We start from the raw sequence: 22,516 nt of genomic DNA on the forward strand, positions 1-22,516 counted from the left end.
TATACTGGCGAAATAAGAGGTGATAACGTGCAGTGTTGTTTGGGGTTTTTTTTGTATATATAATTATATATATAATTATAAATATTGCTATTCCCAGTCAGCGATTTCAACACCCAGTGTGGATCATGGACACCCATAGCTGACACCTCCTTGTCCCCTTTTCTCACTAGCCACATTAATAGTTGGGGATTCCGTAATCAGGAACATCCATTTTCTCACAGCCACACGGTTTTGTTTTAAAAAAAAAAAAATACCCAAGGCTAATTATATTGTCAAATCATCTCATTATATGGATTTGCTTGTCATCTTATTCTAAGAATTTTTTTTGTCTCATATATGTGACATCTTACATATGTGTTTTAAGGTTTTTACACAATACTTGCAAAATTTCGGTTTCACTAATGGACAGAACAGTGCTATTGACAGAATTTTGTACCACAGATTATACCCAGGGGAAGCTACACCTAGTCTGTATGGTTTACCTAAGATACTATATAAAATGGTGTCCGAGCAAGCCAAGTGTTGTGACGAGGCAGGGACATCAGCTCCAAGTATGGATTTCCCTGGGGGCTCAGGGCAAGGAAGACTTCGAGAGCATCTAATCACGGCCTCTTTCAGGATGTTATGTTTGGAAGAGGAGGTCACCATCCAGGATGAGGGCTGCTGTCTTGGCTTCACAGTTGGATGGCGAGCCACCTGAACACTGCTAGTCACTAGCGGGGAAGCTGCAGTGTCAGCAGGTACCATTTTTGCAAAAAGGTCAAGAACGGAATGCATCAGAACCACAGCAACATCAGCTGGGTGGACCGGAGTGTCATAAGACAGGGTCACGTAGTGGTTGGAGAGGCTTAGGTGAGGGGGGCGGCCAGCCCCATCAGAGCATCTCTTGCGACCGTGGTCCACCACTTTGACCCAGGACGACTGGTGGTTAGGTGTCAAGCAGGAGGAGATCCGAGGACAAGTGGAGGGATCCCACAGAACTGTGTCCTTGGATGGTTGCACTGAAAGAAGCAATCCATTTGGACTGCCCAGAACACACGTCCATGAAGCTGGTCAAAGGGAGTCTTTCTTATGGAGTTCATCAGAAAGTCATCGAACATCCTCTTCAAGGTCAGCGATCTTTCTATTTGCTTTCTTTAGTAGCAAATGGTCCTCACAGGGCAAAGTTGGCAGAATTGTTTGGTTAGCTTAAACAGACTAAAAACAAGCCACATACAACCCCAGCACTACAGAATTGGAAGCTTCAGTGTGATCAAGTCAGTGCAGGAACTGATGATCAAATAAAATCAATGAAATAATAATCGAATAACAATTCGGCCCTGTGATGGCCTGATGGCTTGTCAAGGGTGTCTCCCCGCCTGCCGCCCAATGACTGCTGACAGCATCCTCGCGACCCTGAGAGCAGGATAAGTGGTTTGGATAATGGATGGATGGATGGAAGCAATATTGCTATTCAACATTACAATTTTTTTGTTGTTGTATTTTTCTCCCTAATTGTATCTGGCCAATTACCCCACTCTTCCACACTGCCGCAGTTGCTGCTCCACCCCCCCTCTGCCAACCTAGGGAGGGCTGCAGACTACCATGTTTCCAACAATACATGTGGAGTCACCAGCTGCTTTTTTTCACCTGACAGTAAGGAGTTTCGCCAGGAGGACATAACGTGTGGGAGGATCTCGCTATTCCCTCCAGTTCTACCTCCCCCCTGAACAGGCGTCCCGACCGACCAGAGGAGGCGCTAATGCAGCGACCAAGACACATACCCACATCTGGCTTCCCACCCGCAGACACAGACAATTGTGTCCGTAGGGACGCCCGACCAAGCCGGAGGTAACACGGAGATTCAATCCGGCAATCCCCGTGTTGGTAAGCAACGCAATAGACCGCCACCTTACCTGGATGCCCACTTTACAATTTTTTTAAGGCTGTTTTTTTGGGGGGATTTCCCCCCCCTTTTTTTTCTCCCCAATTGTACTTGGCCAATTACCCCACTCTTCCAAGCTGTCCTGGTCGCTGCTCCACCCCCTCTGCCGATTCGGGGAGGGCTGCAGACTACCCCGTCTCCTCCAACACACATGGAGTCACCAGCCGCTTCTTTTCACCTGACAGTGAGGAGTTTCACCAGGGGGACATAGCACGTAGGAGGATCCCGCTATTCCCCCCCAGTCCCCCGCCCCAAACAGGCACCCCAACCAACCAGAGGAGGCGCTAATGCAGCGACCAAGACACATACCCACATCTGGCTTCCCACCCGCAGACACAGACAATTGTGTCTGTAGGGACGCCCGACCAAGCCAGAGGTAACATGGGGATTCGATCCGGTGATCCTCGTGTTGGTAGGCAATGGAAGAGACCTCGACACCACCTGGATGTCCCTGAGGCTCTTTTTAAATTCAGTATTGTGTATGAATTCCAGACATTTCTTGGTTTTGCATTGGTTTTGTCATTATTGTGGCTTAAAAAGTTTCTATTAGCTATCCCTGTTTGCTGCTGTTCATGTTTGTGCCTGCTTGCTGGGACTTGCAGCCAGATCTCTGACCAGGGGAGTTGCTGACTAAGATGATAACCATCTATCAGTAACACTGCTAGTGAGTAACTCATACCATCTCGTGTCAATAAATCCAAACTATCCTCTTAGGACATGAGTATACTTCCCTGAATAAACACTAAAACAATTCAAATTCAATCATTCACGTAAAAATCATTACATTAAATCTTCACAGCATCTGTTAGTTGTGTTTCAGTGTTGTGACTCAGGGGAAATGTTGCGATAAGGAAATCGTCACGGCTTAGTATCACGGTTTTGCAATGAATCAATTCCCCACTCCTACAATCTAATACTCTGGACTTTGCAGCAGATATGTCCCAATATAAACATTAGTTGGAATAGTCAATTGCAAATGATTTCATTTCCTACTTTCATAATACTGCTTAGTTGGCTTCAAACTCAGGTTTCCAAAACTAGGTGCAATGGTGAAAATAAGGATTTATTGGATAGAGGATGATCCCATCAAAGACATCATTGTTCTGTCAGCATTTGTTGTAAATAATCGTATGGGATATCAAAAGCTGAACATGGAGCTCACTGTCACTACCAGTGCTAGTAATGGACTAGCTGGGTATTGTATGCATTATTTTCCTTTTCTGTTTAATCCCTGAATGAAGAAATCTTACAAAGTAATTGGCATGTTAGGTTTAACTCAAAATTTATTTCTGAGATTGTAGCAACATTGCGTCATGTGTTTCCTTAAATACTAAAATTGTGAGATAGGGACATAGTGTAGCTCCTGTGCATGTGTCTATGTGCACATGGACATTATGTGCTTTGGTAGGACAAACCTTTACTGGTGGTGCAAGGCTCAGCACCAAGATTGAGATCTTCCACAGGGCGACTGACCACCTGGACCAGTTTCGCAGACTGCATGTACTGGTACACACGCTTGAATATGCTCTCACTCACTCTCTATATGAAAATAAAATAAATCACCACTTATTAATCCACAGAGAGAGAGACAGAAATTAATTAGACTAATAGACAAAAACAAAGACTCACAAGTTGTTCTCTGACTGTCATTGTGGGAGCAAGCTGACCAGGTGCCTCCTGTAGGATGTTGGACATAGACTCCATTAGGATGTCATACCTACTCCTCCTGGACAGAGAGAAGGGGTAGTGAGAGAACGTTTTGTTTTTGTGGTCTTTTTTTTTCTTCTTCTTCTTCAGATCCTGTGTTATAAGCATTAACACTTAAAATGGGGAACTTTGAAAATGGGTGATAACTATTTTGTATGACTGATTTGTAGAGATGTCTATAATGTGCAAATGTTTTAATTACTTCAAAGAAAATGCATTTATGCCCAGGACTGAAAATGAAAATTATCTGTAAGAAATATTTTTTCTAATTCCTAAAATCCTCATAACACCCTGATTACAGAGAAAAAACTCATTGTGCACAGAAAACGAATGTAACGACCATGTGGCATATCTAATTCCTATATAATTTGATGGTATGCAGCTGGGCTTTACTAGTGCATTGACAGTGATGAAAATACGTATTGGTTCCTTTTCTCATTCAGCTAAACCAAGGCACTGTACTTACATTTGTGCTAAACTCACAGAGTTATTTAATTGTATAAAATTTGTTTTTACTTTTCCAAAGGTAAAAGCACAGATAACTACATGGGTTGTATCCAGTAGAACTACCAATCATGAGTGCTCATTTTGAATACAGCACAGCAGGAAAAAAAAAAAAAAAACAAGACCAAATACTGTTTAACACCAAATCAATAGGCGCCTTATCCTCTTTCCTGAAATCAATCGTATCCAATATTATACAACTATATTAATAAACATTTAATACTATGGCTCTTCTATAGAATTGACAGCCAATGTGAAGAATCTGCATTATTGCAACCTGGCTGTGTTGTGTGCGTGTTTTATGGCACATACAAACCTGTTTACATGGAAGCGTTTGAGTAACAGTAGTATTGAGTACTGTTGTTGTCCGGTAGGCATTCTTTTGACAAAAGATTGCATGGTGATGAGGCCATGTCTGTCTAGAAACCGCCTCATGTAATGCAGCTTTCCAGCATCTGTCCTGTCAAATTAGAACATGTGTTGTGATGAAATGAACGATTACATCACAGCTTACAAGAAGCAAATAAAGCACCATGACTGTTAGTTAGTCAGCTATTGACACTCATCTTTGCACATGCTGTTTATCTGCTAATGTAGTATGAATACTGTATACCATTCACCCAGTATCTTTTTAAATCTGTAAACTTGTTAAATAATACCTCTTAACTCCTTTATCAAGGCTTTTTTTGGATCCCCCCCCCCTTTTCTCCCCAATTGTACCTGGCCAATTCCCCCACTCTTCCAAGCTGTCCCAGTCGCTGTTCCACCTCCTCCGCCAATCCGGGGAGGGCTGCAGACTACCACATGCTTCCTCCGATACACGTGGAGTCGCCAGCTGCCTCTTTTCACCCGACAGTGAGGAGTTTCACCAGAGGGACGTAGCGCGTGGGAGGATCACACTATTCCCCCCAGTTCCCCCTCCCCCCGCGAACAGGCGCCCGACCAACCAGAGGAGGCACTAGTGCAGTGACCAGGACACACACCCGGCTTCCCACCCGCAGACATGGCCAATTGTGTCTGTAGGGACACCTGACCAAGCCGGAGGTAACAGGGATTCGATCCGGCGAGCCCCGTGTTGATAGGCAACACAATAGACCGCTACGCTACCCGGACACCCCTTTATCAAGGCTTTTAATGATTCTTGGACACATTATACATACTTTTTTTTTTTTTGCTCAAAATGTACGCAAGAGTCCGCTTAAGCTTTGTAGGAGACTTATACAATCTTAACCAATTTTGAAAATCTTGAAGATAATGATGGCTCACACTGATGTTTTGTCAGCCTGTCATGAATGCATTAACATCAGGTGATTAAGCAAAGACAAAGTATCAAGATACTTAATGTAGCTGAGATTATCCTGCTGACTCCTGAAACAATACTTACAGCAAGACTTTTAGTCTCACAGGAAGTCTCACAATCCAATGAAACACCAATTATAAGGAGGCAGGGAGTGTGACTAAAGTAAAAATGTAATAAATGCATATTAGAATATTGTGGGTAAATGCACGTTTTTTCTTGACATCTCACTGCATGTGTGAGTTTTCAAAAAAAAAAATTTTTTTTTACTCTCCCCTATCTTTACAATAAACTCATCTTGCAAGGGTCGCAGATGTTGGGTTGTAAATATCAAACAATCTAAATATCAAATCAATGTCTGTTAATTTCCTGTTACCAGTGGCGAGCGGTGACCTTTGAAGTTGGGTATGCTACCTCGTCCCCACCCCCATCCCGGGCACTCGCACACGAACGACTATCCGCCCAGTACAACCCCCTCCCACCACTGCAAATGACACGCTCGCACCCCTCACTCTCACACACACACACACACACACACACACACACACACACACACACACACACACACACACACACACACACACACACACACACACACACACACACACACACTCTTTGGTAACGTACCTCCAGACTGTAGAAAGCTGGGTGAAGTTGGACACCTCAGCGGTTTCATCAGTTAGTATCGCTACAAAGCTTGTGTCTTTGATTTCAGATTTTATTTCATTCAGCAGCACAGTCCCCAAAGACTCGATCAGATCCTTTTGGATGTGGCTTGACATGCCAGAAAAGACACTGCATGTTTCCTAATGACGGGCTAGCCTCTCATCATACTTCCAGAGTAGGTTGACGAGCTCAATATAATTACCACGATTATCCGATCCTTCCCCCTCTGAGTATCCCCGGAATGCCTGCTCCTGCGTTCCGAGGAACACAACGATGTCCACGAGTCTCTTTAACACGTCCCTGCTTTTGTTAATGCGTTCGTTATGTTGCTCTGTGGCTATTCGCACGCCCTCATTCAACTGATGATCGATTCGTGTGTTGCCAAATGTCTGAAGTTTTACTAGACAATGTATGTGTGCAGGTGCACGCTCGTGTTTTCTCGTTGCTGTATGGAGATTGTTTAAATCGCCACAACCTGCCGTGGTCCAGACTGTGCATTCTGTAGAAAAAAGGAGACATGGCCAACAGAATAGTTTGCTAACCTTTTGGGCAGCCAGCTAGCCATGTATGTTTTTCGTATGTGGTAGCTGGAAAGTGACGGACGAAATTCTTTGTTGATTTTGTGATGCCAAGTTCGGGAGTTGGACATGCTCCTGCAATAATAATCTTTTTCTCTTCAAAAGTCCCCCGAGAAAATGGGACGGAACGTAAGGATTCTATAATATGCGAATTGTCGCTCATATTGACAAGTACTGAAACTTATGGCGGTGAGCTAACTGAGCAAGACAGGTATGTATGTTTCTGGATAAGCTGGTTCACAGCCAGCTTTTCTGCCCACCAAACTCCCACACTCGGAAGATACTTTCATATACCACGAATACAACTGGGAATCACAGAGCGCATGCGTGAAGTAAGCTGAACGCTTGGCAGCTTTGCTGTGAGCAGGATAGATGTGGCAGACTGCAGTAATGCAAGTTGGAAAACCAGACCGCAGTTGCCGTTTGAAAAGGAAACAAACATTTAAATGACACGTTTTAATGTAAATAATGCTCATGTTACTTATCAAAAATAGATTTTCAATACATTATTATACTGCATGTAAATTCTCTCATCATTTTCAAATGCCTTGGGCATGCACCGCATTTATAGCTTATTATGACCGCTCGCCACTGCCTGTTACCCATATCAGTTGGTGAAGGGTTGAGGGGTTTAGATTGGATCTTTGAGCTCCAAACACCAAAAAATCTTTGCCAAATGTCTGTCCTCACCAAGCCCTGGCCTTGGTGAGACAAAATGGATTGTTGGAATTGGCTAATTAAGTATAGGGCAAATTGGCTTGATTGTCCTGTAGTGTGTGCCCAGTCTTTAAAATATAACTTTCATGTAATCTTGTGTTATGTCTCATTTGTTCTATGTGAGCAACCTGTTTTGTCAAATTCCCATTTTATATAAATTCACTACATATGTATAAACAGCTTTAGAGTTGAGGTTCTGATTTCAATAATAGATACTTTTTCTATTTTAAGTGTGTGTGTGAGAGAGAACGAGAGAGAAAGAGTGTCTCATACTTGAATGAGCAGATATGGAGGTCCCTTTGTAGCTCTCCTTGCCAGCGTGCTCGGCCCAGACGTTCCAATATACAGTAGGAGTGATCATTGAGTTTCAAGTCAGGATCGTTCTCAACACCAATCAGCGCACGGAATCTCACAATCTGAGATGCAACAACCACAAGCTTTCGGCCGAATCTAAAAGACAGTGCATGGAAGCAAGGAGAAAAGAAAAGGACAGTGATCATAACACTGATCACGAAATTTGGGCAAAGTTTATGACAAAATTATAATAAGTATAATAATAAGTTATAATAGTGGCATTCATATTGAGAGTTTTATTTGACGTAGCAACAGAAAGTAAGGGAGATGGGATTTGAAGACATTTTTCAAAATGTTAGCCTTTTGTAGGTCTAGGAGAAACCCAGGATGGATTTGGATATTACCAGCCCACCCCTCACAAAAGATTCCAGACATTATGTTGTTCATTTCTAGGGGAAGGTTTTTTCCAACAAAAATTAAATATCTAACAGTACAATAATAGAAAATAGAATACATAATTAATAAGCTTTAAAGCTGGAGAATTAAAAAATTGAACAGTCATTGGCCCAGTGATGAACTGGTGGCCTGTCCAAGGTGTCTCCCTGCCTGCTGCCCAATGACTGCTGGGATAGGCTCCAGCATCCCCATGACCCTGAGTAGGATAAGCGCTTTGGATAATGGATGGATGGATGGAATCATCGTTTAAAATATGTAAGACTTGTTCAATATCAAAAAAGTGCACAGAATAATAATAATAAAAAAAGTAAAAGTGTAAGCATGTTTTGCTGAAGCAAGCTGTAACATCATCATATACTTCCTAAAAGTAACGTCCTCAATTTGGGAATAGTAACTCCGCTCGTACTCTTTTAAACATTCTCCCCTCCATGCATCTATGTATTGACCTACCAACCTTCGGAAAGCCTCATCTAGACTGAGCAATGCAGTGAAGGCATTGGTTCGGACAATCTTAGAGACATCTCTCCTCTCTTTGTAGAAGACACAGGAGCCCTGTACCCCATTCTTGTCCTCCACAATAACACAGACTGGGTAGACATCCTTTGTCCCATCAGAAAATCTCTCTGTTGTCTGAATCTCGGTCTCTGGGTCTATTTCGGCAAACCTGAGAACATATAGTCACATGGAAATAAAGACACACATTACAAACGCATACAACACAGCTTCACCAGGCTGTAAATTTAGTGTAGGTTGATGCCTCGATGGAAATACTGGTACTATTTTCGAAATTTGTGGGCTAAAGTCTGATACCACATCCGATACTGCACTCGGGACTTGTACTTGTGTGTACGTGACAAATAAAACTCTTGAATCTACTTGAAATATCAGCAGACTAAACAATGCAACGGCTTCTCAGTACATTTATCAATGCATGCGGCCAAATTGTACTAAAGCATTGCAAGTTAGCTAACGTCTTAGTTATTACGTTTAGTTATTAAGTTTTGCTGTTTAGACATAAATCGATAACAATAACTCATATACAACAGCTGGTGTATTTTGGTAGCACACCATCTTTCAGCACTTTTGAGCCAGCCAGTTGCCAATCAGCTCACCACACCATAATACAAAGTCACCTATCACGCAGCACGACGTCTCCCCTCGGCCGCGGTAGTTCATAGAATTTCAAGTCGGAGTTAAAAAGCAGCGACCTCCAGATGAACTCCTTGGTACACGCGTCTAGTATGAGAGGGAATTTGGGGTCTCTGTTTTCGAGACGTATCCACAGCGAAGGGATGGTTATACCGTCAAGTCCCTCCAATGCTACTTCATCCTCAACTATGCTCAGCGCGTCCATGACAAAGCATTGGCTAAGCTAACGTCGCAGGGCTACAACGCGAGTATGCTAGTTAGTCAGTCCATCAACAGCACGCTATATTGTAGGCAGTACAGTTTTCAAGGTCATAAATAAACAGATTGATGAAAAATACACTTATTCTCGTGTTAAATTCGCTCGGGACGAGTTAAAACGCACTGGGAACAAATTAAAACCTGTTTAAAATACGCATACTACAAGCTCCGAACATGTCCCTGTGAAGTCAGGTGATATTTCAACTTTGACCCGAGTGCTTTCGTGACGTCATCGAGGAACACACCAGTGTGGAGGGAGGTGGACTTAAAAATACACCTGATAACTTTTTTTCCGCCTTTATTTGATAGCAATAGTCGAGCGAGAGACAGGAAAGGCAGTGGAGAGAGAGGGAGGATGAAATTCAGCAAAGTGCCTGAGCCGAATATGGATTTTGGTTTTGGTTTTGGATTTTTTCCCCCTTTTTCTCCCCAATTGTATCCGGCCAATTACCCCACTCTTCCGAGCCATCCCGGTCGCTGCTCCACCCCCTCTGCTGATCGGGGGGGGGGGCTGCAGACTACATGCTTCCTCCGATACATGTGGAGTCGCCAGCCGCTTCTTTTCACCTGACAGTGAGGAGTTTGGCCAGAGGGACGTAGTAGCTCTTGGGAGGATCACGCTGTTCCCCACAGTTCCCCCTCCCCCCTGAACGGGCGCCCCGACCGACCAGAGGAGGCACTAGTGCGGAGACCAGGACACATACCCACATCCGGCTTCGTGCTGTGTCTGTAGGGACGCGGGGGTCTGTAACACGGGGATTCGAACCGCCGATCCCCGTGTTGGTAGGCAACGGAATAGACTGGCGCGCTACCCGAACGCCTCTGACTTTCATTTTTCTCCTCTCCAGTGCATGCCTCCTTCCGCTGAACAACCCCACTGAGGATGCACAAGCTAGTGCAGTCTTAGTGCCGGTCCCAAACCCGGCTAAATGGGGAGGGTTGTGTCAAGAAGGGCATCCGGCGTAAAACCTTTGCCAAATCAGATATGCGGATCATACATCAGATTTCCATACCTGGCCTGGTCGAGCAGGTGGAAACTATGCTACTGTTGGGCGAAGGAGAGGTGGAGGCATGTCCACATGCAGCGGGAGAGGAGGAAGGGTAGGAGTGTGGAGGTGAGAGTTGGAACTTTGAATGTTGGCATCATGGCTGGTATAGGGAGAGAGCTGGCTGTTATGATAGAGAGAAGAAAGGTAGATATACTGTGTGTGCAAGAGACCAGGTGGAAGGGGAGTAAGGTCAGGAGCATCGGAGGTGGGTTCAAGGGGTAGGGTAATTCTGAAGGAAGAGTAGTATGTCAAGTGTGGTGGAGGTGACGAGAGTGTTGGACAGTGACGAGTATGAAGCTGGAAATAAAAGTGTGATGATGAATGCTATCAGCACATACGCCCAGCACATTTGGTTTGAGATGGAAGAGAAAGAAGAATTATGGAGTGAGTTGGATTAAGTGGTGGAGCGTGTGCCCAAGGAAGAGAGAGTGGTGACTGGAACAGACTTCAATGGATATGTTGGTGAAGGGAACAAGGGTGATGAGGAAGTGATGGGTAGGTATGGTGTCAAAGAGAGGAATGTGGAAGGACAGATGGTGGAGGCAAATTTGTAATTTGTGATAATGAGCTATACAAAGTAACTGACTTGACTTGGTGGATTTTGCGAAAAGGATGGAAATGGCTGTGGTGAATACATATTTCAAGACGAGGGAGGAACACAGGGTGACGTATAAGAGTGGAGGAAGGTAATAATAATTATCACTATTATTATTATTGTTACATTTATATAGCACATTTCTAGAAACCCAAAGCGCTTCACATTTGAATTGGGTAGTTCACTTCGACCGCCACCAATGTGTAGCACCCACCTGGGTGAGGCACGGCAGCCATTTTGCGCCCGGCAGCCATTTTGCGCCTGAACGCGTACCACACATCAGCTTGAAGTGGAGAGGGGGGAATCAATGAGCCAATTACATGGGGGGATGATGAGGTGGCTAGATGGAGAAAGCAAGGTTGGGAATTTTGCCAGGACACCGGGGAACCCCCTACTCTTTGTGATAAGTGCCGCGGGATCTTTAATGACCACATTGAGTCAGGACCTCGGTTTAACGTCTCATCCGAAGGAAGGCATCAAAGCACAGTGTCCCCGTCACTGCACTGGGATTTGATATATTAGGACCAGAGGGAAGACTGTCCGCGACTGCCTACCAACACCACTTACGACAGCAGCTCATTTTCCCAGGAGGGCTCCCATCCAAGTACTAGCCAAGCCCATACCTACTTTGTTTCCGTCATTTGGCAGAGCCGGTGTACATGTTGGCTGCCGGCCAATAAACATAACCCCAGATTTCTCTTATGCCCCTTTTCCACTACATGGTATCGACTCAACTCGACTCGCCTTTTTTTCCATTACTGGAAAGCACCGGCATTTTGGTAACTGTTACCACTTTTCTGGTACCACCTTCGTCGAGGTTCCAAAACTGGAGCGGGTACCAAAATCAATGCAGACCTCTGATTGGTCAGAGAAACACGTCACTGCGTCATTTTGCATCACTGCGTCATCAATGCGCGCATGCCAATTGTGCCGTCCCCACAGACACATTGGCCGTGTCTGCGGGTGGGAAGTTGAATGTGGGTATTTGTCCTGGTTGCTGCACTAGCGCTTCCTCTGGTCTGTCGGGGCGCCCCCGGATCGGCAGAGAGGGGGTGGAGCAGCGACCAGGACGGCTCAAAAAGAGCTGGGTAATTGGCTAGATACAATTGGGGAGAAAAGGGGAAAATTTGAAGAAGCGGGAAAAAAAGATACTGTAACCGATTATTTTTCGCCCGGTGCGGGTTTCGATACGGGGTGTACTGCACCACAAGGCGACATCACTAACAGCTCGGCTAAAGGGTCATGCTCGTTAACTAGGGACTAACGTGCGTTATTAGTAGTTTACAGTCGTCACCCTCCCCGGAAGCGCGCCCTCGCGCTTTGTTCTTCCCGCGCTCCGAAGAGACTTCTGAGGATCTGCACACTTCCGGATCCCACCGCTGCCACCAATGTAACCGGTTATTTTCTTGCCCGGTGCGGGATTTGATACGGGGTGTACTGCACCACAAGGCGACATCACTAACCGCTCGGCTAAAGGGTCAGACCCGTTTGCTAGGGACTAACGTGTCTTATTAGTAGTTTACAATACCACCCAGCATTTTTAAATACCGAAGCGGTCGAAGTGAAGTTATCTTAAAAGTACATTTTGAAATTGGAAAAAAAATGGAGAGCCAACAATCCGCGCCGTGGTCTGTCGGTAATGGAAAACGACACAGAAGCGAGTCGAGTTGAGCCGGTACCATGTAGTGGAAAAGAGGCATGACTGTCTAGACTAGAAGGTGCACACGGGTGGACTATATCTTATGCAGGATGCGTGATCTGAAAGGGATTGGAGACTGCAAGGTGTTGACAGGAGATAACATAGCTAGGCAGCATCAGATGGCGGTCTGTATGATGACTTTGGAGATCAAGAGGAAGAAAGGAGTGAAGGCAGAGCCAAGGATCAAATGGTGGAAGTTGAAGAAGGAAGCTTGTTGTGTGGAATTCAGGGAAGAGTTAAGACAGGCACTGGGTGGTAGTGAAGAGTTGCTTGATGGTTGGGCAACCACTGCAGAAATAGTGAGGGAGACAGCTAGGAAGGTACTTGGTGTGTCATCTGGACAGAGGAAGGAAGACAAGGAGACTTGGTGGTGGAATGAGGAATTACAGCAAAGTATACAGAGGAAGAGGTTGGTAAAGAAGAAGTGGGATGGTCAGAGAGATGAAGAAAGTGGACAGAAGTACAAGGAGATGCAGCATAAAGCTAAGAGAGAGGTGGTGAAGCCAAAGGAAAAGGCATACGGTGAGTTGTATGAGAGGTTGGACACTAAGGAAGGAGAAAAGGACTTGTACCGATTGAATAGACAGAGGGACCGAGCTGGGAAGGATGTGCGGCAGGTTAGGGCGATGAAGGATAGAGATGTGCTGACAAGCGAGGGGAGTGTGTTGAGAAGGTGGAAGGAGTACTTTGAGGGGTTGATGAATGAAGAAAATGAGAGCGAGAGAAGGTTGGAAGATGTGGTGATAGTGAATCTGGAAGTGCGGTGGATTAGCAAGGAGGAAGTGAGGGCAGCTCTGAAGATGATTAAGAGTGGAATGGCAGTTGGTCCAGGTGGGGGCAGGGAGGGGTGTGGATGTGTGAGTTAGGAGCATGGGCAGGAGTAGCTGGGGGAGATCCATGAGAAGGGCCCAGTGCGAGTTGCTGGCTCACCGCTGCACACAGTCCCCTCCACTGACCCGCCTTCTGGCACAGCGTCGGACACTACCCCGTGAAGACGCCCCCACCACCGCAATGCAGATGCGCCCCAGACGGAAGGGGGCCCCACGAGACGGGCTGTGACTTTCTGTATATATCTATACATATCTATATATACATGCTGCCCAGAGATGCTGTGGTTCTGCCTGCCAGATATCCACCCAGGATATCTTCCTCTCCAATGCACCCTCCCACCTTGCGCATGCTCCCTGCTGCTGCATGCCCACCTTTCTGCTGGTCCTTCCTCCTCGACACCTATCCACTCCTCCTCCAGGACTAATGGCGTTTGTCCTTGCCATGGGCCTTATCATGGCAAGGTTGTGGGATTGCTCCCAGCCCTGCCCGTCCAGCTGCCACTGTGCCCACCAAAGCCCTGTGTCTCAGCCAAGACTGCTAACTCCAGGCCTTCCTGAGCTGTCCACTTCCTACCTGTCCACACCATAATGCCTGCTGTGCCACTCTAGAGTCCCTGGAGTCCTGGTAGAGCAGTGCCCCTCTTGTGCGAGAAACCCTGAACTCCTCGTCGAGGCTACTGATAGGGAGCTGGAGTTTGTTGCTCCTCCCATACAGTGCTGCACTGCTAAGGCTGTGCGGAAGACCCAGCCATCTTCAGAGGTAGCTACTGATCTTCCTCTACAAGGTCTCCACTGTCGACAGGGTAACCTCGTAAAACAACATCCCTGGGTTCTGTTATTCGCTCGCATGACTCCTCTTACCATTGTTATGCCGATGACACCCAGCTGATCTTGTCCTTCCCTCCCTCTGACACACAAGTAGAGACATGCATTGCTGCATGCTTGACTGACATCTCGGAGTGGATGGCGACACACCACCTGAAGCTCAATCTGGACAAGACAGAGCTGATGTTCCTCCCAGGGAAAGGTTGCCCGCACCGAGACCTGGCCATCACCATTGACAACACTGTGGTGACGCCAACTTGGACTGTGAGGAATCTGGCTGTGATCCTGGACGACCAACTGTCGTTTGCTGAAAACGTTGCATCGGTTGGTCGCTCCTGCAGATTTCTCCTCTATAACATCAGGAGGATTTGCTCATTCCTCACCAACAAGACACCACAGGTGCTCATTCAGGCTCTGGTCATCTCCCAGCTGTACTACGGCAACTCCCTCCTTGCTGGCGCCCCAGCATCAGCCATCAGACCTCTGGAGCTTGTTCAGAAAGCTGCAGCTCATCTGGTGTTCAACTGCTCTAAGTTCTCCCACACAACTCCCCTTCTCATGTCCCTACACTGGCTCCTAGTAGCTGCTCGCATCCAGTTTAACACTGGTGCTAGCCTACAGGGCAGTGAAAGGAACAGCTCCTTCCTATCTCCAGGCCATAGCTAAGCCCTACACCCCCGCCCGACCACTTTGCTCTGCTGTCTCGGGACGCCTGGTTGCCCCATTGCTCAGAGGCCCCTGCTGCTGATCGACCCGGTCATGGCTCTTTTTGGTCCTGGCCCCACAGTGGTGGCATGAACTTCCCATTGATGTCAGGACAGCAGCGTCGCTGCCCATCTTTCGGCGCATGTTGAAAACTCACCTCTTCAAGAACTACTACCCTGTTACTTGCTCTTAGCACTTACTGTATTCACTCATTTAAAACATATCTCTTGCGCTTTTACTTTAGCAATGGTTTTCCTCTTAGATGCTTGTTTAGAGAGAAGATGCACTTATGACCTCTGATGACTACTAGTTCTCCTGATTTCCTACATTAAATGCACTTATTGTAAGTCACTTTGGATAAAAGCGTCGGCTAAATGACTGTAATGTAACATCGGTCAGAGGACTTGGGGTAAGATGCCAAGTTGGTAAATCCAAGCCTTGAACCTGCCAGGTAGGCCAGACTTCTCTACTGTGGTGAGCTAGTTCTCAAGCCTCTTGATGGTTCCTTGGATTGTTGCTTTATCTCCAAGGCTACAGTCAAAGACCTTGCCTAAGCTCTGACTGGTTTCTCAGTAATAGATGGGATTGCAATGGCATCCAGAAAGAAGTGAAACAGACCCACCACTTTTCCCCTGTTCAACACCATGGTTCCGGATTTGGCTGGTTTAAAACTCATCTTCGTCCAGGAGATGAGCTTCTCCGGGCCCTGGAGGATCCACCTGCCACCAGGCACTGATGATATGGTGACAGTGATGTTGTCCATAAAGGCTCTGATGGGGGGCTGCCAAATGCCAGACTTGGACAGAGGGCCTCTGCACTCAGTTTCAGCTGCCTTGACCACCATATTCATGGCAAGGATGAAGAGTGTCACTGACATCGTACACCCAGTTATGATCCCCTTCTCAAGCCGGTGCCAGTCAGACGGTGTATTCCCAGAAGTGTCTCTGAGCCTGAAGTTCCCGTATTTGATATGTCATTTTATTCTCAAGACACATTTTTATTCCCAGGTTTAAACTGTATGTTACGGCCACGGGTGTGTCCATATAGTTTTTTGTTGCCTCCTGTATTTAACCCTCACTCTGACTCTACATTCAGGTATCCGCCAGGTGCTCCTCATCACGTAATCAACCAGTCAACGAATCCAATTTTCATCAGCTGTGCAGTCTCCCATTTAAACCCCCACATGTGTTCAGTTCACCGGCCAGCTAGTTTAGTTTGTGTGTTGTAGTTACTTTGTGTTTGTAATGTCTGGCCCGTTTTTGGTAAAGTTTGCATTTTGACTATTTTGAGTTATGTTTAGTTGTTTAGCTCTTTTGGGCAAGGGGATCAAGGTAAGATGCCCGTGGGCAAACACCCCATCACGTAGCTTACCTCTGTAAGACACAAGATTAGCAGCGGTTGCCACTTTTTGTCTTTAGGTTTGGTGCTTTTCAGCACTGTCAAGGGTGGGTTACTTTTGTTAGTAGTTTATTGTTTTGGCAACCGTTCGGTTCCCTTGTCCTGTCATTGTGTCAATAAATATATTTATAGGTTTATGTCTCACTTTGTTGCACCCTCACCTCACTGTTACTCAGTACACTAATTGTTGCACCCTCTCCAGACCGAGGGTCGTAACACTGTAGAAAAAACCTGTACAACAATTCGCCTAATCCGTTTTTGGCTAAATGCAAGTGAATCACGTGACATGTCGTGTCCAGCAACACATTCACTGTGAACTATCGTATTTAATTTATGCTCCTTGTGACCAGTAGCTTGAGGAAAGAAGCTGCTTTGGTTTTTGGTGCAAATTTCCCCTAAGATAAAGGTATATAGGCATCTGGGTGGTGTGGCGGTCTACTCTGTTGTCTACCAATACGGACATTGCCGATTCGAATCCCCGCGTTACCTCAAGCTTGGTCGGGCGTCCCTACAGACACAATTGGCCCTATCTGTGGGTGGGAAGCCGGATGTGGGTATGTGTCCTGGTCGCCGCACTAGCGCCTCCTCTGGTCAGTCGGGGCGGGGGAACTGGAGGGAATAGCATGATCCTCCCACGTGCTACATCCCCCTGGCAGAACCCCTCACTGTCAGGTGAAAAGAAGTGGCTGGCGACTCCATATGTGTCGGAGGAAGCATGTGGTAGTCTGCAGCCCTCCCCGGATCGGCAGAAGGGGTGGAGCAGCGACCGTGATGGCTCAGAAGGGTGGAGTAATTGGCCAAGTACAAGTGGGGAGAAAAAGGGGGGAACCCCCCCCCAAAAAAAGATAAAGGCACGTAATCAAATTATGATCAGATATTGCATTCTAAGGCACGCTTTCTGAACGACTCAAAAATACAACAGGAGAAAAGAGCAATTAGCAAACACGTGCTGTAGTAGTGGCAAATTACTTACTAGTTAGTAAAGTTAGCATACCAGCTAACGTCACAGACATGCTCAGGCAGCCTGGAACAGTGGCATCTTGTGGTTGTTGTGTTCTTATGGACAAAGTACCCGGAGATGACTTTATGTAAAGGAGCTTTTATTCATATCTCTTGGCTGTACATGTCCACCTGACTGTCAAGGCATTGGAGAGCGCAGTTCTGGATTTTGGCGCTTTTGCACATAATATTTATATCCTTTCTGGGCGGGGTTACATCCGGTCAACAACATGTAAACAATAAGTAGTTCCGTATCCACAGTGAATGATAGAACATTTATCAATACACCACATTCCTCCCCAGAAACTTTAAACCTCTCATATTTTCATCTGAACAAAAAAATAAAATAAAACCCGTTTTCCACCCACAGCAGTGACATTCTTTTTCCTATTACAGTCAACACTCAATGAACAGTTGTTTACAATCAATGTTTCTTCTAAGCAGATTATAAAGTTAACCTATCAGGTGCTCATCTGTTTCGCTGTGGTCTGGTGCGTGGTGCTTCCGTAGCGGCAGATGCTTCATCTCTTTCCAGTTCACCACTGGGTACCACCTCTGTTTCTGGAGCCCTGACAAACACATGTTCTGCAATGTAAAATTCTGGGTCTCCTGTGTTGTCTGTGGTCTTATCTGTGATCAACTGGTCAATGTGTTTCTTGAGGGTTTGCCCCTCTACCTTAAGTAAGTCACTGGCCCTAGAGCTCGCTCTATTACCCCTGGTTTCCATTTCTTCCCATCCCCTCCCCGAAAATCCCTAACCTTCACCTTCTGATTGGGCTGGAGGGTTCTAGGACTGCCTGTAACCTTTGTGTGTTTCTCTTGCATCTGTGCTGAGAATTTTGGCTTTATCAGCGACAACCTGGTTCGAACCTGTCTTTTCAGAAAGGTTTTCCCTGTGGTTGTTGATGGAGTGTTCCTATAACTAAACAAAAAACTATCAATGCACCGTTGCACTGGATACCCATATTCCTTCTGCTTCTCTAAAGACTGTTTAAAAGTCTGGACCAACCTTTCTGCCTGTCCATTGGAAGCTGGATTGTAAGGAGCGAACTTGATGTGTTTGACACCATTTTGTTCTAAGAAGGTTCAAACTCCCTTGACACTAGCTGTGGGCCATTATCTGAAACGACCACTTGGGGGAGCCCCCACGCTGCAAAGAGGCCCCTCATTGCATCTACTAGGGCTGTAGCTGTAGTCCTGGTCATAAGCTTGACCTCTGGCCAGCGCGAGTATGCATCACTGACCAAAAGAAACTGCTGTTTCCCTTTTTCTGCAAAATCGATGTGGATTCGTTCCCATGGCTGCTCTGGCCATTTCCATGGGTGTACGGGCGCTTTGGTGGGCAGGTGTCTGTTTGCTTGGCATAAAATACAATTGTTTACCACATTTTCTATTTCCTGATCTAAGCGTGGCCACCAAAAATGGCTTCTGGCTACTGCTTTTGTCTTCACAATGCCCAAATGCTCTGCATGCAACTCTTTCAAGAGTGTAGGTCTCAGTGTCATGGGTATGATTACCCGTAAACCCCATAACACACAGTCGGCTTCCACTGTGAGCTCGTCACGTCTGTTCCAGTATGGCTTTAATTCTTCATCTGCTACATGTTTAGGCCATCCTATCTGTATAAAATGCCTAACTTTTGGGAGCACCTTGTCTTTATCTGTTTGGATTTTAATATCTTTGGCTGAGACTGGCATTGCTTCTAACCAAGACACTCTGTACTCTGGGTTACTCGTTGGTGCTTCTCCCTGTACTGGGAGCCTGGACAGACCATCTGCATTTGCATGCTGTAAGGAGGGTTTGTAGACTATGTCATACTGATAGGCAGAGAGGAGTAATGCCCATCTCTGCAGGCGGGCAGCGGCTAACGCTGGCACCCCTGTTGTTGGCCCTAGAATCTTTACTAAAGGCTTATGATCCGTCACTAATATGAATTTCCTTCCATATAAATAGTCCCTAAATTTTTGTATCCCAAAAATGATGCCTGGTGCTTCTTTCTCAATTTGAGAGTAGTTGATCTCAGTCTTGCTAAGCGTGCGTGAGGCATATGCGATTGGACGTTCACTACCATCTGCCATTCTATGTGCTATCACTGCTCCTAACCCATAGGCACTTGCATCACACGCTAGTAATAGTGGTAGCTGGGGGTCAAAGTGAGTCAGCACTGTGTCTGATGTTAACTGGCTCTTGGCCTTCTCAAAGGCTTCCTGGCACTTAGTAGACCATACCCATGGCTTGTCTTTCTGTAACAACTCAGTCATAGGCTTTATGATAGTGGATAAGTTGTCCATAAACTTCCCATAATATGTTAGTAGGGCTAAGAATGCTCTCAGTTCTGTGACATTCTTTGGGGTGGGAGCATTTGCTATGGCTGTTACCTTCTCTTCTATGGGGTGTAACCCTTCCTTGTCTATTTTGTACCCTAAATATGTAACACTTGGCTGGCAGAAGGCACACTTGTCTTTGTTCACCCTTACACCTCTGTCTTGTAACCGCTCCAGCACTCGTTCTACATTTTCCCAGTGTTCGGCTTTTGTTGTCCCTGTGATGAGTATATCATCTAAATAGCACACCACCCTTGGCAGCCCCTGTAATACCTGATCCATGATGCATTGGAATATTGCTGGGGAGCTTGCTACTCCATATGGCAACTTGTTTAGACGATACAGCCCCTTAGTGTCACAGCCTCTCGCCCTTGACATCAAAGCGATCGCCCTTGACACCTGCTACACCTGCTGACCCCCCCTTCACCCCGGCACGCCAGCTGGCCATCAAGCAATCGCCCTCACCCTTAAAAGGCCTCCACTATGGACCAGTCTTCGCTGGAACGTCGCCATTCATGGACCTCTGCCTGCCTGCCTACCTGCCTACCTGCCACAGAGCCACCTCCTGCTCTACCCCCAAGATCGGTCACTTCAATAAAGACATGATTCTTCCCTTACCTGGTTGTCCCGTCTGCTTTTGGGGTTCTTTCCCGATACGTGACAGTACGTTCCAGCCACTATGGACCCAGCAGACCATTCCACCACAGACCTGGCCACGGTCTGCCAGGCTGTAGCCAACCAGGAATCGGTCCTCGGCCAGCACAGCCAGGTGCTACAGGGGATGGCTGACGCCCTCCGTGGGCTCAGCTCAAAGATCTCCGGAATCCAGACCCAACTTAGTGCCTCCGCTAGCCCGGGATCCGCCCCTCCAGCTCCGCCACCCCCAGCGCCATCAACGTCGGCTAAGGAACCATGGGTTGCCCCGCCCGATAAGTATGATAGAGATTTTGGACTTTGTCGCCCTTTTTTGATGCAGTGTGAGATTGTGTTTAACCAGCAGCCCCAGTCATATTCCACGGATGGAGTCAGATGGGTCTTCTCTGGGGAAGCGCCCTGGATTGGGCTACAGCGGTGTGGGAGACGCAGGCCTCCACTTCCTCATCCTACCCTGAGTTCACCACTGCTTTTCGCCAGGTTTTTCATCATCCCGTGCGGGGAAAGGATGCGTCAAAAAGACTGATCTCTCTCCGCCAGGGTTCCCGCAGCGTCGCTGACTACTCAGTTGAGTTCTGTACGCTATCAGCGGAGAGCGGATGGAACAACGAGTCCCTCCAGGCCGGCTTTTCCAACGGGCTAAGCGAATCCATGAAGGACGAATTGGTTTCCTACCCCGAGCCTGGAGGGCTGGAGGAATTGGTTACCCTGGCCATTCGTGTGGACAACCGTCTCTGGGAGCGGAGGCGAGAGAGGACGCGCCGCTTTCCTGGTCACAACAACTTACCACGGGCCACACCTCCAAACTCTGGGGGCCGAGCTCGCTCGACTGAGGTTACCGTCCTCCGAGAAAGCCCGAGGCGTGACTCTTCCCCAGCTTCGGAGCCTATGCAACTCGGCCGCTTCCGGCTCAACCCGGAGGAACGTCAACGCCGCATCACCGAGAACAGCTGCTTGTATTGTGGTCAGCCTGGTCAGTTTCTTGCCTCCTGCCCTCACCGTCCCGTCAAACTAGCAGGCTCATGAGGGAGGGGGAGGATCCTCGTGAGCCCAACTGTCTGCCCTCTGTCTCCTCGTCCACGTACCCAGTTGCAAGCTACCATCAGTTTTAAAGGTCAGTCCACTAAACTTTTGGCTTTAATTGACTCTGGAGTTGATGAAAGCTTTTTGGATGCAAGTGTTGTGAAGCAGCTAGGTCTTGCCACTGTGAGTCTGGACCAGCCTCTTGAAGCTTATGCCCTGGATGGACGTCTCCTGGCCCGGATAACCTCTAAGACCGAGCCTGTGCGCCTCCTGTTGTCGGGAAACCATCAAGAGGAGTTAAGTTTTTTCGTTATCAATTCTCCCTTTGCTCCCATTATACTCGGTCATCCCTGGCTGGTTAAGCATAGTCCCCATATTGATTGGTCATCAGCCAGAATTTCAAGTTGGAGTCCCATCTGTCATGCCATATGCCTCCAGTCTGCTCTGCCTCAGTCTGTCCCCTGTCAGGTGTCAAGCTCTGAGACCTCTGACCTGTCACTGGTGCCTCCAGAGTACCATGACCTCCAAGCCGTGTTCAACAAGCAGCAAGCTCTCTCCCTGCCTCCTCATCGCCCCTATGATCGCGCTATTGACCTGCTGCCGGGCGCTTCCCTCCCCAGCAGCCGCCTATATAGCCTCTCCAAGCCTGAGCAGGAGTCCATGGAGAGGTACATCAAGGACTCCTTGGCTGCTGGTCTTATTCGCCCGTCATCATCACCCCTCGGTGCGGGGTTCTTTTTTGTGGCCAAGAAGGACAAGACCCTCCGGCCGTGTATTGACTATAGAGGCCTCAATAACATCACAGTCAAGAATAAGTACCCTCTGCCCCTCATGACTTCCGCTTTTGATTCTCTCCAGGGAGCCA

The 22,516-nt window shown here is 47.0% G+C and overlaps 1 protein-coding gene across 1 annotated transcript in view; it reads right to left on the reverse strand.

Moving 5' to 3' along the window:
* Window positions 1–9,550, reverse strand: part of LOC130112750 (general transcription factor 3C polypeptide 1-like) — a 46,310-nt gene extending 36,760 nt beyond the window's left edge. The window contains exons 1-6 of the mRNA XM_056280231.1: window positions 9,277–9,550; window positions 8,598–8,807; window positions 7,667–7,843; window positions 4,452–4,595; window positions 3,554–3,650; window positions 3,340–3,463 (exon numbers count right to left, since the gene is read on the reverse strand). Coding sequence (XP_056136206.1) covers window positions 3,340–3,463; window positions 3,554–3,650; window positions 4,452–4,595; window positions 7,667–7,843; window positions 8,598–8,807; window positions 9,277–9,497 — 973 coding nt within the window. The 5' untranslated portion in view covers window positions 9,498–9,550. The remainder of the gene's footprint in view (window positions 1–3,339; window positions 3,464–3,553; window positions 3,651–4,451; window positions 4,596–7,666; window positions 7,844–8,597; window positions 8,808–9,276) is intronic.
* Between the last annotated feature and the right edge of the window lie 12,966 nt (window positions 9,551–22,516).

This window comes from Lampris incognitus, chromosome 5, assembly GCF_029633865.1.
Source record: "Lampris incognitus isolate fLamInc1 chromosome 5, fLamInc1.hap2, whole genome shotgun sequence".
Classification (NCBI taxonomy): domain Eukaryota; kingdom Metazoa; phylum Chordata; class Actinopteri; order Lampriformes; family Lampridae; genus Lampris; species Lampris incognitus.